This window comes from Pipra filicauda, unplaced genomic scaffold (assembly GCF_003945595.2).
Source record: "Pipra filicauda isolate LSUMZ 115617 unplaced genomic scaffold, ASM394559v2 scaffold505_size606005_pilon, whole genome shotgun sequence".
Lineage (NCBI taxonomy): Eukaryota > Metazoa > Chordata > Aves > Passeriformes > Pipridae > Pipra > Pipra filicauda.
The window spans coordinates 112,712-130,274 of record NW_024104649.1 but is presented as its reverse complement, the minus strand read 5'-3'; the positions used below and the strand labels follow the sequence as shown (position 1 = coordinate 130,274).

The 17,563-nt window shown below is 40.0% G+C and overlaps 1 protein-coding gene across 1 annotated transcript in view; it reads right to left on the bottom strand.

The window, feature by feature from the left end:
• Positions 1 to 1,300: 1,300 nt before the first annotated feature.
• Positions 1,301 to 17,563, bottom strand: part of FARSB (phenylalanyl-tRNA synthetase subunit beta) — a 34,691-nt gene continuing 18,428 nt past the window's right edge. The window contains exons 16-17 of the mRNA XM_027751254.2: positions 15,701 to 15,853; positions 1,301 to 1,981 (exon numbers count right to left, since the gene is read on the bottom strand). Coding sequence (XP_027607055.1) covers positions 1,830 to 1,981; positions 15,701 to 15,853 — 305 coding nt within the window. The 3' untranslated portion in view covers positions 1,301 to 1,829. The remainder of the gene's footprint in view (positions 1,982 to 15,700; positions 15,854 to 17,563) is intronic.

The following is a 17,563-nucleotide window of genomic DNA, read 5'->3' as shown; positions in this document are numbered from 1 at the left end:
CCTAATCCCCGTGCATGACACACCAATAAACAGGGGGGGTTAATACTTACCATCTGCGTTACAGATTGCTTCCCACACTGCAAGCTTGCTTGGTTACAGTTGTGTAGGCACCACGGAGAGATATATCCTGCAAACGGCAAGCTGGCTAATCCCTTGGGAGATTTAAAATGTGAGCTGCAGTTTTCTCACTCTCCGTGGGCACTGGAGCCAGTCGTGCAACGTATGGCAATAGCTATATTCTCATTTCACGTCTGTCATGCAGAGATAATTAAAATCTACACTTCCATCTGAGGGGAACCGTAGGGTTTCCAGATGAGTAACTGTAGTGCATTTTTCATACTGGATTAGCACTCACACCAAAAAGCCTTGCCTGTTGCCCTCCCACCTGTTAAGATTATTGACGGGGCTGCCATTGAAAAGCCCTCGTGGGTCCAGTGATATGGGTGTGTGCAGGCATGCAGCTCGTAAAACTGTGAGCTTACCTCACCCTCACCATTGCACATCCCTCTGCTCAGTGAGGCAGTCATTGTAACACCCTTCTCCAGCATCTCCCAGATGCCCACTTTTGGACAGTCCCCTCCTGGGATCAGGGGCTATCTGGCTCTCCCAATGGAAAAGAGCCATAGTGTACAGACCTAACATAAAATACTGGCTATTGTTAGCCTGCAACCATTAGCAATGGTTATAATATTGCATAGGAGGGACAGCCAACTTCACAAGCCAGAGAGTAAAGAGCTGCCTCAACATACTGAGCTGACCACCCACTTGGTGACATTCCTGCAGAAAGGCTGGATCGGGCATCGCCGTGCTGGATGGAGCTTCTCATTTTCCCAGAGAGCCGAGGCACAATGCGCCAGGCTGCGGCATAACTGCTGCCAGAAAGCCACCTAGAAGGAAAAGCCTGACCCATGAGAGGTTCTCATGTATTGGCAGGGGCAAAACTTCAAGGGAAGTAATCCTATCCCAAAGCTGCGTGGTCCCCGTGCAGCTGGGGGCCAGAAAGCCACCGGCGGGGTGTGAGTGCAGCGGGCCCACGCTGACTTCTGCAGACAAACATGCCAGCCCCAGAAGGACAAAGGCTTTGATAGTGCTCTGCTCCTCATGCAAAAGACCACGGGCATATGCTCTTAAATGCACTTCCCCAATTTGGTTTGGCGCTTCAAAAATCGCTCGGCTTACATCAACCATGAAAAAATTTAATTCCACCCCCTCTCCTTTCTGAATTTAGAATGATAAAGGATCAACAGTTATGTCTGGAGTAGGGGAGCAGATATTACACACATCTTGCTTACAAAATAGCTCTGGTTTTCATGAAACAAGTTTATTTTCCTCCCCCAGCCATTGATGAGCACATGACAACCGTACAGAATAAAAGCTCAACTCCTTAGTTCTGCTCACATTCACTCAACATTTGCTCTAATCAATTATCTTATTTCATGCAATAAGAAAAGAATGAGATTCCTGTTATGCAGCCATAATCAGTTACAGTATGAAGCTGTGTCTGTGGAACATTTCTGATTTTGAAAACTAATCATGTGCTCTGCCATTACATTTCTCTTGAAAAACACTGGGCTTTGACCCAACTTGTTTCTTCCCCCCTGCCCTTTAAAAACATTGATGGCACAGCCTAGTCCGAAATGCCACATTCTTTCCCTGCAGAAGCCAGCCAGATTGACTGTAAGGAACACATTTACTCAGGGAGACAGGGGCTGTTTTTCTAGTTTATTGGAACATAAAAGCACGAGCCGATGTCCCCCGGGAGGGAGACAAAAGACCAGAGGGTGCTGCATGTGACAGTGGACAGCTGTTGGGGGATAAAAGTCATGTCTTCACACGAAGGGCTCAATATTGATCTCCAGGGCAGAGCACGGCATGGTGAGCTCAAACTTGGTGATAACATCAGGGTGTAGAACTCCAAGTTTCCCAATGCTTTGACCTTTGGCAAAGACCTCAGCACAGCGACCAGGAAAGAAAGCAGAGCCTGTAAAGAAAGTGAGAGAAAAATCAATGTTTCTTTGGGCCAGAGAAGTCAATAGGCATTTAATGTGCAGAACAAAGCTCTCAGTATTAAACTGTTCTCTGTGCTGAGATGCTAAGAAGGGGCTCTCACTTTCTTGCATTAACAGTTGTCATGATTGATAGAGAATGAGAAAACACTGAGTTAAAAATAAAATGTGAAGCCCAAAGCGTGGGCATTTTTCACACTCCAGTTGTTTTGACTAAGTTGCTCCTGCAATAGAAATTAGCACAGTTAAGTCGAGTCAGAGGGCTACTGAAATAAGGAACTTTTGCAGCCTTTGGGCTATTTAACACCTGAATGTTTCCCACCTTAGTCTGTTTAAGGAAATAAAGCTTGCTGTCATTTAAAGGGTAAGTAGGCATGTCATCCTTGATTATATGTCACATAATTAGAAACAACCTACATTCCTCATCTGGAGAAGAGCTTTTAGGCAGTTTCCTATACACTGTAAAACTGTGAAACAATGAACAACTCCAAGGAAGTCAAAGATCACCTTCCTCTTACCTCAACCCAAGTCCCAGGTTTTAGTTAGAAGTTTTAAAAAAATAGTAGTTGAATTTGCCATGAAGAACTTGGAGGAGCTGTGCAGACTTTTTCATGGAAAGCCTTCCCACATGGGAACTTCCCTCTGCGTGGTGCCTATACCAGCAACGTGTTCAAGCTTGTCTAGAGCAGCTACACTTGCATTTTTGGTCTGAGCTGAGAGGCATTTTCACCTGATAGCCCTTCAAAAGACAAACCCAAACCAAACCAGCAAGTTGCTCCTTCTGAAACGACCTCTTCCAGAACAAGTGTGTGGAAGCAAGGCACAGGGTGTGGGATATCCAGTGAGTAGTGCTGCAGCTGATGCTGTGATCTCAAAGGAGGAAAGGAGAGAGGATGAAACAAGGCCACTGCATCCTACAGATCCTCCTCAGAAAGCTGCCTCCACCATGTTTTTAATGCTGCTGCCCTTGCAGAGAGGAAGAGCTCTTTACTGGATTTCCACTCAGAAGTTAAACAAGTCAGCAGGGTCAGCACTGGGGACCAGTCAGCTTCCCTGCCCTCACCCTGTGCTCTGCACCTTTAGCTAAAATCCAACAAAGCACCTTCTACCAGAAGGAGACAGTTATTGGGGGTGTGTGGGGTTGCATCAGTGGGGATGCTGTACTTGCTTCTGTGCCAGTGTGAAGACAAGAGCCGAGGAGCTGCTCCCACTCCTGCTCCCTGCCCTTCAGCATCCTCTACCTCCTGAAAAAAGATCACAAGAATTTCCTAACAGCAACTTACTCTCTGGTTGTTCCAAATACTACTTAAGGTTCAGGATAAGCCCAGGACACTTTACTATGTGAACAAGGAGATAATTAAAAGGCAATAAAGGTCCAAATGAATCTCAAACCTCAGGAACACTTTTGTGACACTGATCACTAGTGGTCAAGTCTAGAGATATATTCTCTGTTAGCTCTCCAATGGAAATAATTCATTTAAGAAGTATCTCCTGTGAGGTTTGTAGCTGTAACCTGCAGCTACAAGAACAGCAATTAGGTCTTTTTCTTGCCCAAGCTGCTGCAAGAGCAAATTATCTTAAATATCTTAGGTCAGTTTTGGCTACCTTGTGAAATCTGATGGCAGTAGCAAATGACCACAGTAACATTACTTAAAGGCTGTTTTAAAAAATATTCATCTTTTAAATGATCCAATTCCAGTCTTAGCTACAAGCACATACCTACTACTTACACTGGACATACAACAGTGAAATTCTCTCACCCTGGATGTTACTGGCACATGACTCCAGCCAAACAGACACTTGAACTGCCAAACTGCACTATTCAAAACAAGTGTTAAAATAAAACTTGATGAAACAAATTTAGAAAAGAGACAAATGCCACACATACAGATCACTCTGCAGATTGTGGGTGAAAACACAACCTAAAAATAAAGTCCCCTTTTAGTCAGTGGTAAAGGCTTTCCTATTTGTGAATAAAGCCAGTATTGTCCCAAAGATGTGAGCAGCATACAGTGACATTCTTTTAGAAACTGGACTGTAAGATTAAACTGGTACAAGAGCAAGAACCAAGCACAAGTTAATAAGGTTGGCATGGTACCCCACTATAAACTTATAGGAAAAAAGATCTCTGACAGTATGGTCAGTTAAAAAGCTATGAGTCTGACTTGTCTGTTCTTCTGAGCTGCCTTGTCTGTAGTCTTGGGAAAGTTATTTTATCTTCTTGCACATCTAGACCCAACTATATCATGAGACTTAACTGTTTTTAAACTTATAGACATCTGATGGGGTCTAAAATAATACTGCACTCAGTCAGTCTGTCAAGGGCAGTTTCCCAGATCTGTAGCACTTCCCATTGTGTGAAATGCTATTTTCAGGCACAAGAAATGCTCTGCTATCCAGGCATCACCAGTTGTTGGTCTCCCAGTCAGAAGTCAGGCAGTAGCTGAACAAGTGGTGGGGGGACTTGAAGCCTTATCCAACCCTCACATCCACCACTACTGACCTTCCCTAGAATGTTAACTTCAGGAGAAGTTTCCTTGCATTTAACTAAATAACATGCATTTGTGATAAATTTTGAAACCTGAAAGCAATTCATGCCATTGCATCAAAAACTATGAAATGGCTTAGTGATTATGGCATAAAGTGAAGACTATGTTAGCTGGAATCTCAGCACTGATAAAATTTATCCCTTCTCCCCATGAGCTTACAGCACAGCTCCGTGGCACAAGGGACCTGAATCACTACTGCCAGAAGGAGGTGGTGACTGGCTCCACACCTGGAGGGGGGAGGAGTGTGGGACAAGCTGTTGATTTGGCTGAAGGCCTTTGCTGTGAAACCAAACATTCAGTGTGCTCCAAACATGGTGCTCCAGGCTACAGGTTAGACATTCAGCAGTATTTTTCCATCTCATGCAGCAACTTATGCTGGACCATGATGTTACTTTTCTTTGCATTTCCTTGCAGTGAAGAGGGAAATAGATAGTTAATATGAAGGGGGAACATTTTGGTCCCCAAAGTGCAGGCAATAGGACCTTCAAACTACCTTTCCATTTCTGGTTAAGCTAACCCTGAAATGCTGGCTACTTCACAGGGCAGTCACCATTGTGCCTGATGCTTTGCAGACATGGCAGTTGCAGGGCATAATTCTGTGACTGGAAAAGATCAGACAATAAGCAAATAAAAATGAAAGAACCTGTTAAAAGCTTTAGAGCCCCCATCTGTCCAGCTAACACTTGGCTCTTGCACCAAAGAAACATGAGCTGAGGAACAGGTTTACAGAGAGTTTATGAACTCTGGTTAATAATGGAACTATTATTATGATAATTGGCTGCACTACAGAATGCTTCAAAGTATATTCCTGCCTGCCAAAAGGGCCTCCAGACTGCATCCCACATGGGGGATCTAAAGCCTTCCTCATCTTAGGAACTCTTCCTTTGACCACACAGGTGGAGAGAGAAGGAGGTTCTCTCAGGCACCGGTCTGGGTAATGTTGGTTGCCAAGGCACCGGAATTTGGAGCAAATGTAAATTTCAGATTAAAAAATTCAGGCAGTGAAAGGGAAGCACATAAAGAAGGAAAAAATCTCAGAAGAAACAGGAAAAACCTGAGCAAAAAGCAGGGGGGGAAATGGAACAAGCATTTTGCAGCTGGGGGGGGGAGGGATTTTGATTGAGGGACCAACCACTACCACAAAAGGAGACCTGAGCTAGAGGAACCTTGCTGTGCTGAGGACGGGCTGCAGGAGGGCTTGAGCAACCAATGGAGCAGGGCAGCAAACCTGAGGGTACATCAAAATAACCAGGAAACAAAGGTAAGGACGTTTTTTATCCTAATTTGTGTGTTTCTTGTGTTATCAAGTAAATAGCAATGGTGGTTTAGATTTCTAGCAAAGCTTGTGTTTTGTATTAGACAGTGTTATGTGACTTCAACTTCTGAAGTAAACTAAAAACTTTGTAATAGAGTGAGAGTCCAGGCTGTGTGAAAGACAGGTGCTGATGCTTCTTGCACATATGGGGAATCCATAAAAAAAATGCACAGTGTTACCTTGTTTGAATAAATCACACCATAAGGTGAAGCCCAGTGCTCTAAGGCTTCAATAAAGCATTGATGCCAAAAGGAGCCTTCCCAGAATCATTAGCAGCTGTGACCTGCAGCTTTTGAGCAGTTCATCATAGAGTTTGTCTTATCTGTCTAGGCAGTGCCATCAAGAACAGTATGGTTGTGAAGAGTATGGTCTTCCTGAAAGAAACTTTCATTAGTCAGGCAGCCACTAAAGCACACCTGGAGGCCCCACTCTTGGGAGGTGTGCAAGGAAGGCACTGTGTTTGCTGCTAGTGCAGTCATACTGAAAGGCTGCTCTTGTAGGTCTGTCTGGTTGTTTGTGGAGAGTCAAAATTAATTTAAAAATTGTAGTTTATTATACCTTCTGTTTTAAGGATAACAGATTTATCATTCTTGATATGTAAATCCTTTCTGCTCTGCACAGTAGCAGTACTTCATAAACTTCACCTTGAAATTTAGTCAGATTGTATTGTCCTTGCTGATTGAGACCTAGACAATGCCAGAGGAAGCCTGAAGGTCTAGCAATGGAAATCCACCTCTTAATATGTCAGGTCTATAATTGGTAGTTAGGAGAAGGGGTGGGGTGAAATACAATATGTGTTCCTAAAGAAGAGATGCCAAAGCCAGCCGTGTCTTATGCTGACATACTACACGCCAGTAAAAGACAAAAGCTACTTCTCATGGCTCCAAGTAAGAATTTAATTTCCAATGTTCAGTGATGTAGAAATAATACCTTTAATTAAAGCTTCTGTAGCATGTCCTCAAAATCCGTAATTGCCTTTCTGTATTCAGGCAACAGGGCCACTTTGATTGCTCTGGGGTAATTCTTTGGCCAATAATCCAACAGAGCATGTAGTCTTTAGCACATTTTCTGGCTAATTGACCCTCAAAGAGCTCTGAGTTCCCTGCACTCTCTGTTGTCAAACACCTTGCACAGTTTCTTTTCTCTACCTTACTCTCCCTTCCTTTCAAAAAGAAATAGATTAAAGTAGTATTATAGGCCTACAGTTGCACTAAGCCTTCAGACCCACTTGTTTGTTCCTGTAATTTGAAGGAACACTGGAAGCTGAAGCTTAAGAAGGTAACAGAGCAGAGTTCATCTGGCCTCAGTAGTCTTTCATCTTAATTCTCTTCCCCTTTAGTCGTCCAGCTGCCCTTTCACTACCTCATCCTGACTCACCTGGTGAAGTATTTTGCCTGTGCTGGACTGGGTGGAATTTAGTTTTGTGAGGTTAGATGTTGGGTTTAGGATCAGGTTCTTCACGCTTTCGACCAATTCTTTCTTTTGGCAGATAATACAAATCAAATGCAGAGTCAGAGGACACTATCAGACTGGGCAATGTTTTAAAAGGCACCTTTTCTTGCCCATGCACACAGTGCAGCCAAGCTCCCAGAACCTTATGCAAAACAGCAATCTCAAAATCATATCTCTTTGTGGGATAATTTACCTTCAGCTAATTTTTTAAAATCACAGACATCTCAAATCTGGCATGATTTTTGGAACACATTGAGACCAATTGTTCTTTTAAGTTGCACACTGTCTGCAGTTCTTCCCCCTTATATTCTCATGCCCAGAAAAACCATACTTTGGGAACAGTGGAATATTTATTACTTTAGTCCCTTGGTTTGTAAATCCTGACTACAGCTGTGCCACAACAACTGCCACTCCCCAGATCACACCTAACTGTAATGACACATCAGGAAATTCAAATTAGTACAATCAAATTTCAGGTATGTGCCTTAATTCTCCCCCTCAGGAAAATAATTAACACCTGACAAAAATGACAGAAGAAATATCTTTATGATGGGAATGAATATGTCCTTGTCTAAAGGACATTTTTCATTCTGACAACCTCCTTTTTCAAAAGCCTCCTCATACAGGGCATAACAGAAGAGGGTAAAGTGACAGTCAATTATTTACCTGGACTGGTACACTGGATATCCAAAAATAGAGCTGAATATTAGAGTCCTTGTGCAGACAATGAGACTAGGGAACATGGAGAATCATCCACAAATCTGCAGTGGTCAGTCAATTAATCATCATCTCGTATTACAACTAATACGAGTGTAAGTCAGTGGCTGTGGTTTTATTAATTTGTATCTCAGGGAGGATGTGAGAAAAATTAACTCTTTTATCTCATACTACAACCCTATAAGCCTGACTTATTTTTCATTATTGCTCTAGAAACAGAGGGTGTTTGGTGTTGCTGGATGTCAGGAAGTGGTTCAAGAATGCAATAGGTTTGGAGAACCTCTTTATCTGCCCATGTTATCCTCAGGATTACAGCAGTCTCAGATACTTAAGCTGTACCACTGTGTTCCTGCCTTTCCTAATGGGGAGTAATACTGGGGTGGATGCTGAGGCTAAAGGAACACAGACATTTTGGGTCACTGATTTGGGTAATAGTGTTTCTCTTATTCAGTGCAGGAGTCCCAGTGTGGTTTAAATACTGCGTACAGAAAAACTACAGCAGGAAACCTAGAAAGAAATCTATCAAATTCCATGTATTTTTCTAGAAATCAGTGTTTGTGTCTAAAGCTCAAAAACTTTGCATTTGTGGGGCAGTTGTGAGAAACAGCAATTCTACACTGGAGTTTAGTTGCACTGCAGAGTTACCATTACACAGCTAATCTTTGCTTTTAGGCCTGTTTTATCTGATTTATCCAGATTTATCTGAAATATTATACCTTGCCTTTTCTAAAAGTCACAAATCTAAGCTGGTATTGTGTCACAGCTATTGTATTGATAAAACTAGGGAATTCCTAATCCCAGATAAAGCTCACTCTTTTTTTTTATTTTTTTTTTATTTTTTTTAGATGTCTTGCTATTTCACTTGAGTCAGAGAACACAAAGCTTTCAGTATTAAAAAACTTAATTTCTTTCTGTTCCGTGACTGTTTTTTATCTCTCTTTGCTTATCTAAAGGAATAATTCATCCTTGCAAACATCACAGTCTGTCAGAAACTAGGAAACAATAAACCATATTCCTTATGGTAGGGGGTAGAACTTTATGTACTCACAGTAAGGCAGCAGTTTTAGCTTTTAGGCTCTGCTTTCACACAAGCATTAGAGAATAACGAGAACCAGCACTAAGTCAGTCTGCAAGTCTACTTTAGTATGTCATACTTAGTTTGTATGTTGTTTAATCACCTCATGTCTCAGATCGAGCTGCCCTCCCCTCCCAGTGACCTGACATCACTTGCTGAGATAACTAACAGCCACCTGATGTTGGCTTTCACAGCTACCACATTTCATGCCCTTCAGGAAATGACTTGACAAACTAGCATGGAATAATACATAATGAAAAGATGAACTCCAGCAGTCAGTGGAACTGTTAATCACTCAAGTTTTAGCAGATAGGGTTTCTGTTGCAAACCAAGGCCTTGTGGCTGGAGCACCACGGCTGCTCCACCAGGAACAGAAACGCCTGAACTGCCTGAGTGTGAGCTCGCCCAAGACCAGGGCCTGACACAAATATGGCTGTTCTGCTTCAGGTCCCAAACCAGGAGGGTCTGTGCCCAGCACAGGTACTGGGCTCAGCCTGACCTAGCCCAGCATTTCTTTGTTTATCTACTGTTTTCTAACATATAAGCCACAAGCCACAATAAAGTCAGTTCCTCCACCACGGGCAACAGAAGTCTTTGGAACCTGCATTCACATTGATCTAAAACTTTGAGCCAATATCTTGCAAATTCTTGTTTAAAATGTAATTGCAGACACTAAAAAAAAAAAAAAGTAAGATTAAATTTGAAGCACTGCCCCTCTGCTCCCATATCACAGTTGAAAAATCACACCAGACTGGAGAACTGCTTAACTATAAAGCATAAAATTGACATGCTCACATTTGCTAGCATTAATATTAATATGGTAGTGAAAATGAAAGCATATGCACACTTAGTTTGCCTCTAGCTATAGCAGGTGTGCAGGTGAAAATGGAATTGAAGGATCAAACACCCTGACCCTCAGTGCTTAGATCACTGCCCCTGTTCATTGAGAAAGGAGATGTGCTATTGCTGCTATTTCTGCTACTGGCTTGGATGAATCATTTCTTTTCTAGAAAAGGCTTTGCAACATTAAAAATATAGTTTATGATTAAGAAGTAATTTTCTATTTAAAAATGTAAGGAAACAGACAGAAAACATGGAAATGACCTAAATCTACAATTATATAAAGTAAAGCTGTGCCAGACATTTAAAACTCTTGATGCAAGGAATATTTTTATCTGTTAGACTTGTTATGATGTTTTCATTTGCTAACAAGACTGGCTTAACTTTTCATGAGAGAGAAATGTATTAGGTTTTTAATAAATATTTCTTTTCACTAGGCAGAGGGGAAAAGTATTCTTGAATATGAAAAAAAAAATTAAGAATATGTCTGGTTACATCTACCAGGATTAGGATGTTTCTGAGACACTAGGAGTCTTAGGTGTCAGAATTATGGTATAGTTCTCAAAGCAAATATCCTGCCTGCTGGTGTTAACTTACAGTAACAATACTGGGAATTCAGTAGTACTAGAAAAACGTTAATGTAGTGCCAGTATTCCAAGGTGGATGATCTAGATTGATCCTGGGTGACAAAAAAATAAATCTTAGGAATTGGCAAATGTGAAATGAAGAGGACTTGAATATATTGAATTACCAGCTGATATGTTTTTGTTGAGAACAGATGTTTTCAAAGAAACCTGATTATCTACCAAACTTGTAATCTGAAATACTATAAATACAATTACAAGGATGCAATAGCACCTATAAAGTATCTATTTCTGAATGCCAGTTAAATGAATTAAGAATTGTTTGGCATCTCCTAGTATGTCAGAAATGATATCTGGTGGCTTCATAGTAAAATTGGCTTATGTCCTTTAGTTATCTGTAAGTAAATAGACAATTGTTGACATCTGTGAGCAATGCAGTGGCTGCCAAGACAGGCAGCTGAAAGGCCAGGATTGCCATTAAAAGCCATCAAGCTACAATTTCTTAAAATAAACCAGGCATCAATAATGCCAAGTTCAACATGGGCATCAAACATCTGTACAGATTGTAGTCTCCCAGTTTAAACTGATCACTAGAGATAGATGCTGCGGTTCAATTCTATCCACCTAACTTGGAATTAGTCCCAGATTTCCCTCCTGTCTTGTGAATTGAGGTTCACGGTCTAAACCTTCTTTTAAAGTTGTTTATTGTATAATTATTATTATAAAAGCAAATGTTTACTGATGTTCTTAGTTATGGAGATAACTATTACACCTCTAATTTCACACCTTACTAAATGAGAAGCTATTACTATGATTTACTGTGGAATTAAAATTTTCTACACTTTACCACACCTTTCATTTAATTAAATAAGGGCAGTAAAAAGAAGGGACTGCAGTTTCTCTTTTTTTTTTTTTAAAGACAATTGTCAGTTACTGAATGAAGCAAGAGTTAGTATGCATTTATTATGCACATGTTTATGCTGAACACAAACAGACTGACCTCCCAGCTTTGCTAAGCTGATGATTACCCTAAAAGAATGAATGGCATGAACATTTAGTTAAAAAAAATTAATAAATCCAAGAGTTAGCTGAGATCCATAAGAATCAATCATGTACAAAAAAGTGGCTCATGTCACAAGCTGACACTATTCAGGGATTGCTTGTTTTCACATGAATGAATGCTACTTCAGTCTTACCATGGAAGGCAGTGGGGGAGACAGTGAAGCAGTATCCATGCATATATATAGGTTTTTTCTTTATATATATATTTTTCACTTTTTTGAACCTAATTGCTTCTTTTTTATAAAATAGGGATATTGTTTTCCCTTTTAAAACAGTTTGTGCCCAATTACATTCCATTTGCAAAGTATGGAGACGCTTCAAAGGTACTGTAAAACGAGGGGTTTCTTCCTTAAATATGGGACAGTCATTCTAAATGTTACATTAAGAGTGAGGATAATTACACCTTAGACTTCACACCACTCCTTTGAAGACTGTGATATATAATCTGCTGTCAGTATTTACTAAGCCCTTCTTTATTCTTCTTAGCCTAAGTAAGACTTTACTGTGGACCCAAATCCCATGATTAACAGCACCTCCTGTGATCATTGTCCTGTATTCTGGAAGAAAATAGTCATCTCAGATGGTCATCCAGAAGCACAGGATCACTAAAATGTTGCAGAAAACATACCCATTCCTGAAGAGATTAAAACTTGAAATTAGGAATACCTTCCAATACAATAATCAGAATGCCTCCAGTTTGCAATTCAAGGGAACTGAAACCAATGAAAGTGAACTAAAAATTTAATGATGTTATGAAATTACCTGACAACATATGACCATATTTGTTGTCTTATTCTACCCATATTTTTATATTTTAAAAAGTTTGATTCTATTTGTTTACCTCCTAATCATACACATTCACACTGATCTTTACATTTTATTAATGGTATGGAACATTTTATTAATGGTATGGAATCTCAAAAGTTTTATGCAAAAATTTTTTATTATGGAGCACATACAAATTTGAGGATTGATGCAATGATTGTACTCCTTTCAATCTATGTTTGATTATGGGTGCCTATGCCATAAAACAAAGAGAAAAACCAAAATGCTTTTCTTGGCCAGTAGGATTCACTACCACATCAAAAAGTTAATTCTGTGCATTTTAAAACAATGGGTAGTATTTCAGAATTCTGCCTTTAAAACTTTAATTTTGTATGTTTAGACGTAATAAGAAAAAAAACCAAAAGGTTTCATTAGTAGCTTTTAAGAAACTGAAAGGCACTGAGTGCCAAATGTATGTTGAAATCCTTGAATTCAGTCACTCAAAACCCTCCCTTCCTTAAGGCTGCTCTAAACAGCTCTTCTCCATTTATCACCTAGCTCAGATTACACGAAACCCTAGTGCAAAGGCCAGGGGAACATCACAATTTCACCCATATTTTCTAGCATCTGTACTTTTTTCACAGGTGTTGCTACGAAGGCAAAAAGACTCTGACCTTAAGGTCAAATCACAGGGCACTTAGGTGTTGGTGGAACAGAAGGAGCTTAAATAACCATGATTTGCACATATGGACCAAACAGGACTACAGTACAGGCATTTCATTTTTCAAAGTGAATTTGGGAAAGTGACAAACATGTCCCCAATACATCTGTCTATTCTCACTTGTTCCCCAAATCTTTCTTCGTGAAGCCTAGCCATGATTCTCAGTTGTTTGTTCAGAGCAATATTTTATTCCCTGTAATGTTTTTCAATAATCACTGGAACTATTTTAATCAGTTACACAAGGAATAAAAACAACTGGACTAAAACCCTACTTTTACACTCTGTTGCTCACTAGTCTCAAGTTTTGCTTAAAATTACATACAGAGAAAGTACCTCTAAATCTCTCTAAATCAGAGAATAAACCAGTCACAGGATAAATCCATTTCTCACTGTATAAATTTTAAATTTGGCACAGGCAATAAAAAAAGCAGGCTCCACAGAGATGTATCTAAAAATCCCTGCCATGTGTAATGTCCTGATTTAAAACCTCTGAAGTAACTTGCAGTGTTCTCATGAATTATTTCAGTATCCTGCAGTCTCTTTAAGATGTTACAGGATATCTTTTTTTTTTCATTCAGCAATTGACCTTACTCTATCATCTGCTGATGTTTTCACTCTGGCACATGCTCAATTGACAGATTGTGAAGCAAGTTTAAAAGAACCCAAAAATAATCAACAAACGAACAACAAAAAGCCCCACACAAAATTCCCCAACTACTTTGACTTCCAACCATCTCTGCAGTGAAGGTCTTTGAAGATAAGTTGGTGCAGTGACACTGCATTTGCTATGGCATTGGAGTATCAGCCATCTGCATTGTTACCAAGGTTAAATTCCAATGTCAGGAGAACTGCAAGGAATCTATGTGCCATCCCACGAGAGTTTCTGAATCACTGATGAAACAGAAAGTAGTAGACACTTTTTTCTGGCTATAGCCAACAGCCACAAACTGCTTGTAATATATTGCACATGACAAAGCATAATCCACCCTTTACACTAAATGCATTGTGGAGTAATGTCATGAGAATGCAGGGATTTTGAATGAGCATTACAAATCTCACAGCATCAGGAATACTGAGCAGCACTAATATCTAGAAATAACTTCTTCCCTGTGTTAGGATTATTTTTGAGATCTTTTTCCTGTTTCTTGCAGCCAGCTGAAATGTTACAATACAGAATATAAAACCACTTGCAAATATTTTTCAGTATTAAAGCAAACTCTTGATATGTCTATTCAAAAAGCAGCTACAGAGGAGTTTTAATAGGCGTACAGCAGTTTGGTTTAACTTCAATGACAGCTGAGTACCCAGCTCCCAGAGGCTCTTCTAACTCCCCACTACCACACCCCCTTTCCAAATATGAAGCTTTGCTATTACCCATTCTGTGCTTGGTAGAATTAGAATAAGAAGTATAATTGTATTAAACATTCCTGCGGTCAACCTGGGAATCCTATTAGCAATATTCTACTAAGCCCTTTGAGAGTCTGTCTAAATAATACTGAGCAAAACAGTACTTTCTTAAAAAAAGGAGAGGGAAGATGCGTCAGTACATATGAGAGAAGTGTGCACTGAAGTGCCAGAAGACTGCTTAGCTGAAGTGTGATGTTGGCTTCTTGGCAGCACACTGCAGAACAGGGATATATCTGACAATTTTCCATTAAAGGTCTGTGAACAGGCGAGCTCGGTCAGGCTGTCAGGGACCCTGTGCCTCTGCTCCAGGAAGTGCAGAATGGAGGCACTTCTGCAAGCTGAGTCAGTGTCTCCTATCTCTGGACACCAGTGCATGACATGTAGGAAGAATCATAGTTGCCATCCCTGCAGTCTTGCTTTTGTATTTTGTATTTTCTATGCTGTTATTTTAGGCAGCAGAACAGATGAGTGCTGGTGCTTGCTCTCTTCCATCAACCTATGCTCTCTCAATGAAGTAATCAGGTCAACCTGCTTGCTTTCTCTCTTACATGCACAGGCACATACACAGAGGAGATTCTGCACTTAAGGATGTTATTTTTAATTCATATACAGCTCACCCTGTATGGAGAAGGAAGAGGGCTGTTATAAAACTGTCTAAGCAGCAGGGTCAGTCTCAAAGACTGAATAAAAGATATATAAGGCATATACCTTCACATGAATGTACAAATAAAACGTACCTATAGGAAAAAAAGCTATGGATAAAGCTCTAAACTAAAAGATAAGGTGTAAGAAGTTGTCTTTTCCAGCCTCTGTTATCCAAGGAGCATACAGTGGGTGTCTGGCATATACATCAGTTCAGTGAATTCCTACATACCCTTGCCATCAGCAGATTAATTCATTATAAACAGTCCAGGATGCTCATGGCATTTGCTTTACTATAAGTCTCCTTAAAAGGCTGTCAACTCACAAACTACATAAAACTACTCAGAATAGCTCACAGAAAGACAGCAATCCCATCTTACAATCAGTGAATGCCATTAATGCCTTTTCACTGTCATTTCATCATGCCTCAAAATGACAGCATATATAATGATATTAATCTTCAGTGTCTACTGCTGAGAACAACCAAAAATTCACCTCAGATTGCAGAGGAACATTTGAGCTCCAGAACAACCTCTGCTATAGACTTTAGTTCTGTCTTCCTTACCTTCAGTTGCCTTGATTGTGTAGCCGTTCTCTTCATTTGGTGGTACTTCCAGAACCTGCATGATCCTGTCCAGCAAACCATGGATAATCTCAAAGCCCGGGCTTTTGTTGTAGTAAATGGCACATAAATGTCTGTAGTTTCTTGCACCGACATCTGAAGGAGGAGGAAACAATTAGTCTATCTGGGAACTTTATCACACTTTCAACCTTGACTTTTGCATCAGTTTTCTTCTGCTCTACTGTGAGGCACTTGTGGCTGAAAGGAGAAATAAATATGCAAAATGGCTTCTCTGACACACTTGTCATGTAATCTGAGGAAATAATGGTATTTCTTTAACCCACTGGACTCTCACAGTCAGAAACGTAAAGAAAGATTTAAAGTACCCTATTCCTTGGGCAGGAAAGAGGGTTGTTACATAGGAGTATCTTCTGTGCAGTGACAGGTACCAAGCATATAGTTAAGTGTTAAAGAAACAGACAACAGGGAGCTCTCTGAAAGAATTATTTCTGTGTACTTGCTCTCATGCTTCTCCCCTGACAAGCACTTTTAGCAGGAGTTACAGGCAGGGCACTGGGCTAAATGAGCTTTGGTCTGACTCCCCATAGCCAATCTTCGTGCATGACACAGGGTGAGCTGAAATAGCAGCAGAAACTTTCACACTCATGAGTATTTCCTGAACTGTTATTATCTACCACATAAGAAATTAGAGAGTAAATGAAATTTACACTTTGTTTATTTGCTCCAACTAAACAGTAACAAAAAATCTGTCAGAAACTAAACAGGAAAACATTTAACAAATGACTAGAAATACAGGTTAAAAAGTACAGGAAAACACAGGAGTAGAGCCTCCATATAAGATGAAAGCTCAGCCTTTTCGAGCCAGAAGTCATTCAAAGCTTCCAGTGCAGCAACTTGGTAACACAGCTGCAACTTCTCTGATCAGTCACTGAAAGCTGAACTTACTGTGACAGTAAGTCTGTATTTTGTCACTCAGGATATTTTTCCTATCATGATAATAATGTTCAGTGTTAAATAACGCTGGAGAATCCAGTCTTGAAGTTAAAATGGCAACGCAAAAAAGTAAAGGCTACAGAGAAAGTATGAATAAATGCAGCATCTGATTTTGGCTCTCAGCACACTGGCTGTTCAGCCCCATAACATGTGTCTCTGTTTCCCAGCTCTACTAAGATACCAATCAGTAATGCAGTCATGGATGGTCGATAATGTTGTATTGAACAACAGAATAGAAAAAAAAGGTTTTTTCCTTCCCTAAGACAGCACATTCTTTGGGCTAGACAGTTAGTAAAATGATTTCCTTTTTTTTCCTGTGAGCCATTATGCTAGCAGATTTTGTGACAACTATCTGAATTTCAGTTTCATTATGATTAAGATAGTCAATGGTGTCTTCAGATCAGAATTGTTAATTAAAGCATCATAAATAAACATACAGAACATTTTTTATGCCTTATGTTTCCAACTTTAGAAATCTTTGGTAAAGGAAAGGATGCTTTTTCAAGCAAAAAAAAGCTGTGTTATAAAACTCACTCCTTTACAGAGTTATATTACAACACAGGAAGTTCTTTACAGGCGATAGGAAGAAAAAAGAAACTATTACGAATTGTAGGCAAAAGCTGGCAGATGTTAGAAATGCTTCAGTTCTTTATAACTCACTTAAGAGATCTCTTGTGTCATGCCATGAAACACTGCTATTTTTCAAATGAGCCTGCCAAGTATGTCAACCTAAATTATAAATACACATATATATATATATATGTATATATTTCTGAGACTTCAAAGCACTTCCTGGGGATGCTGCCGAAAAACAATCTAAAGGATGGGCAGCTGCTCAGGAACATGTGAGCC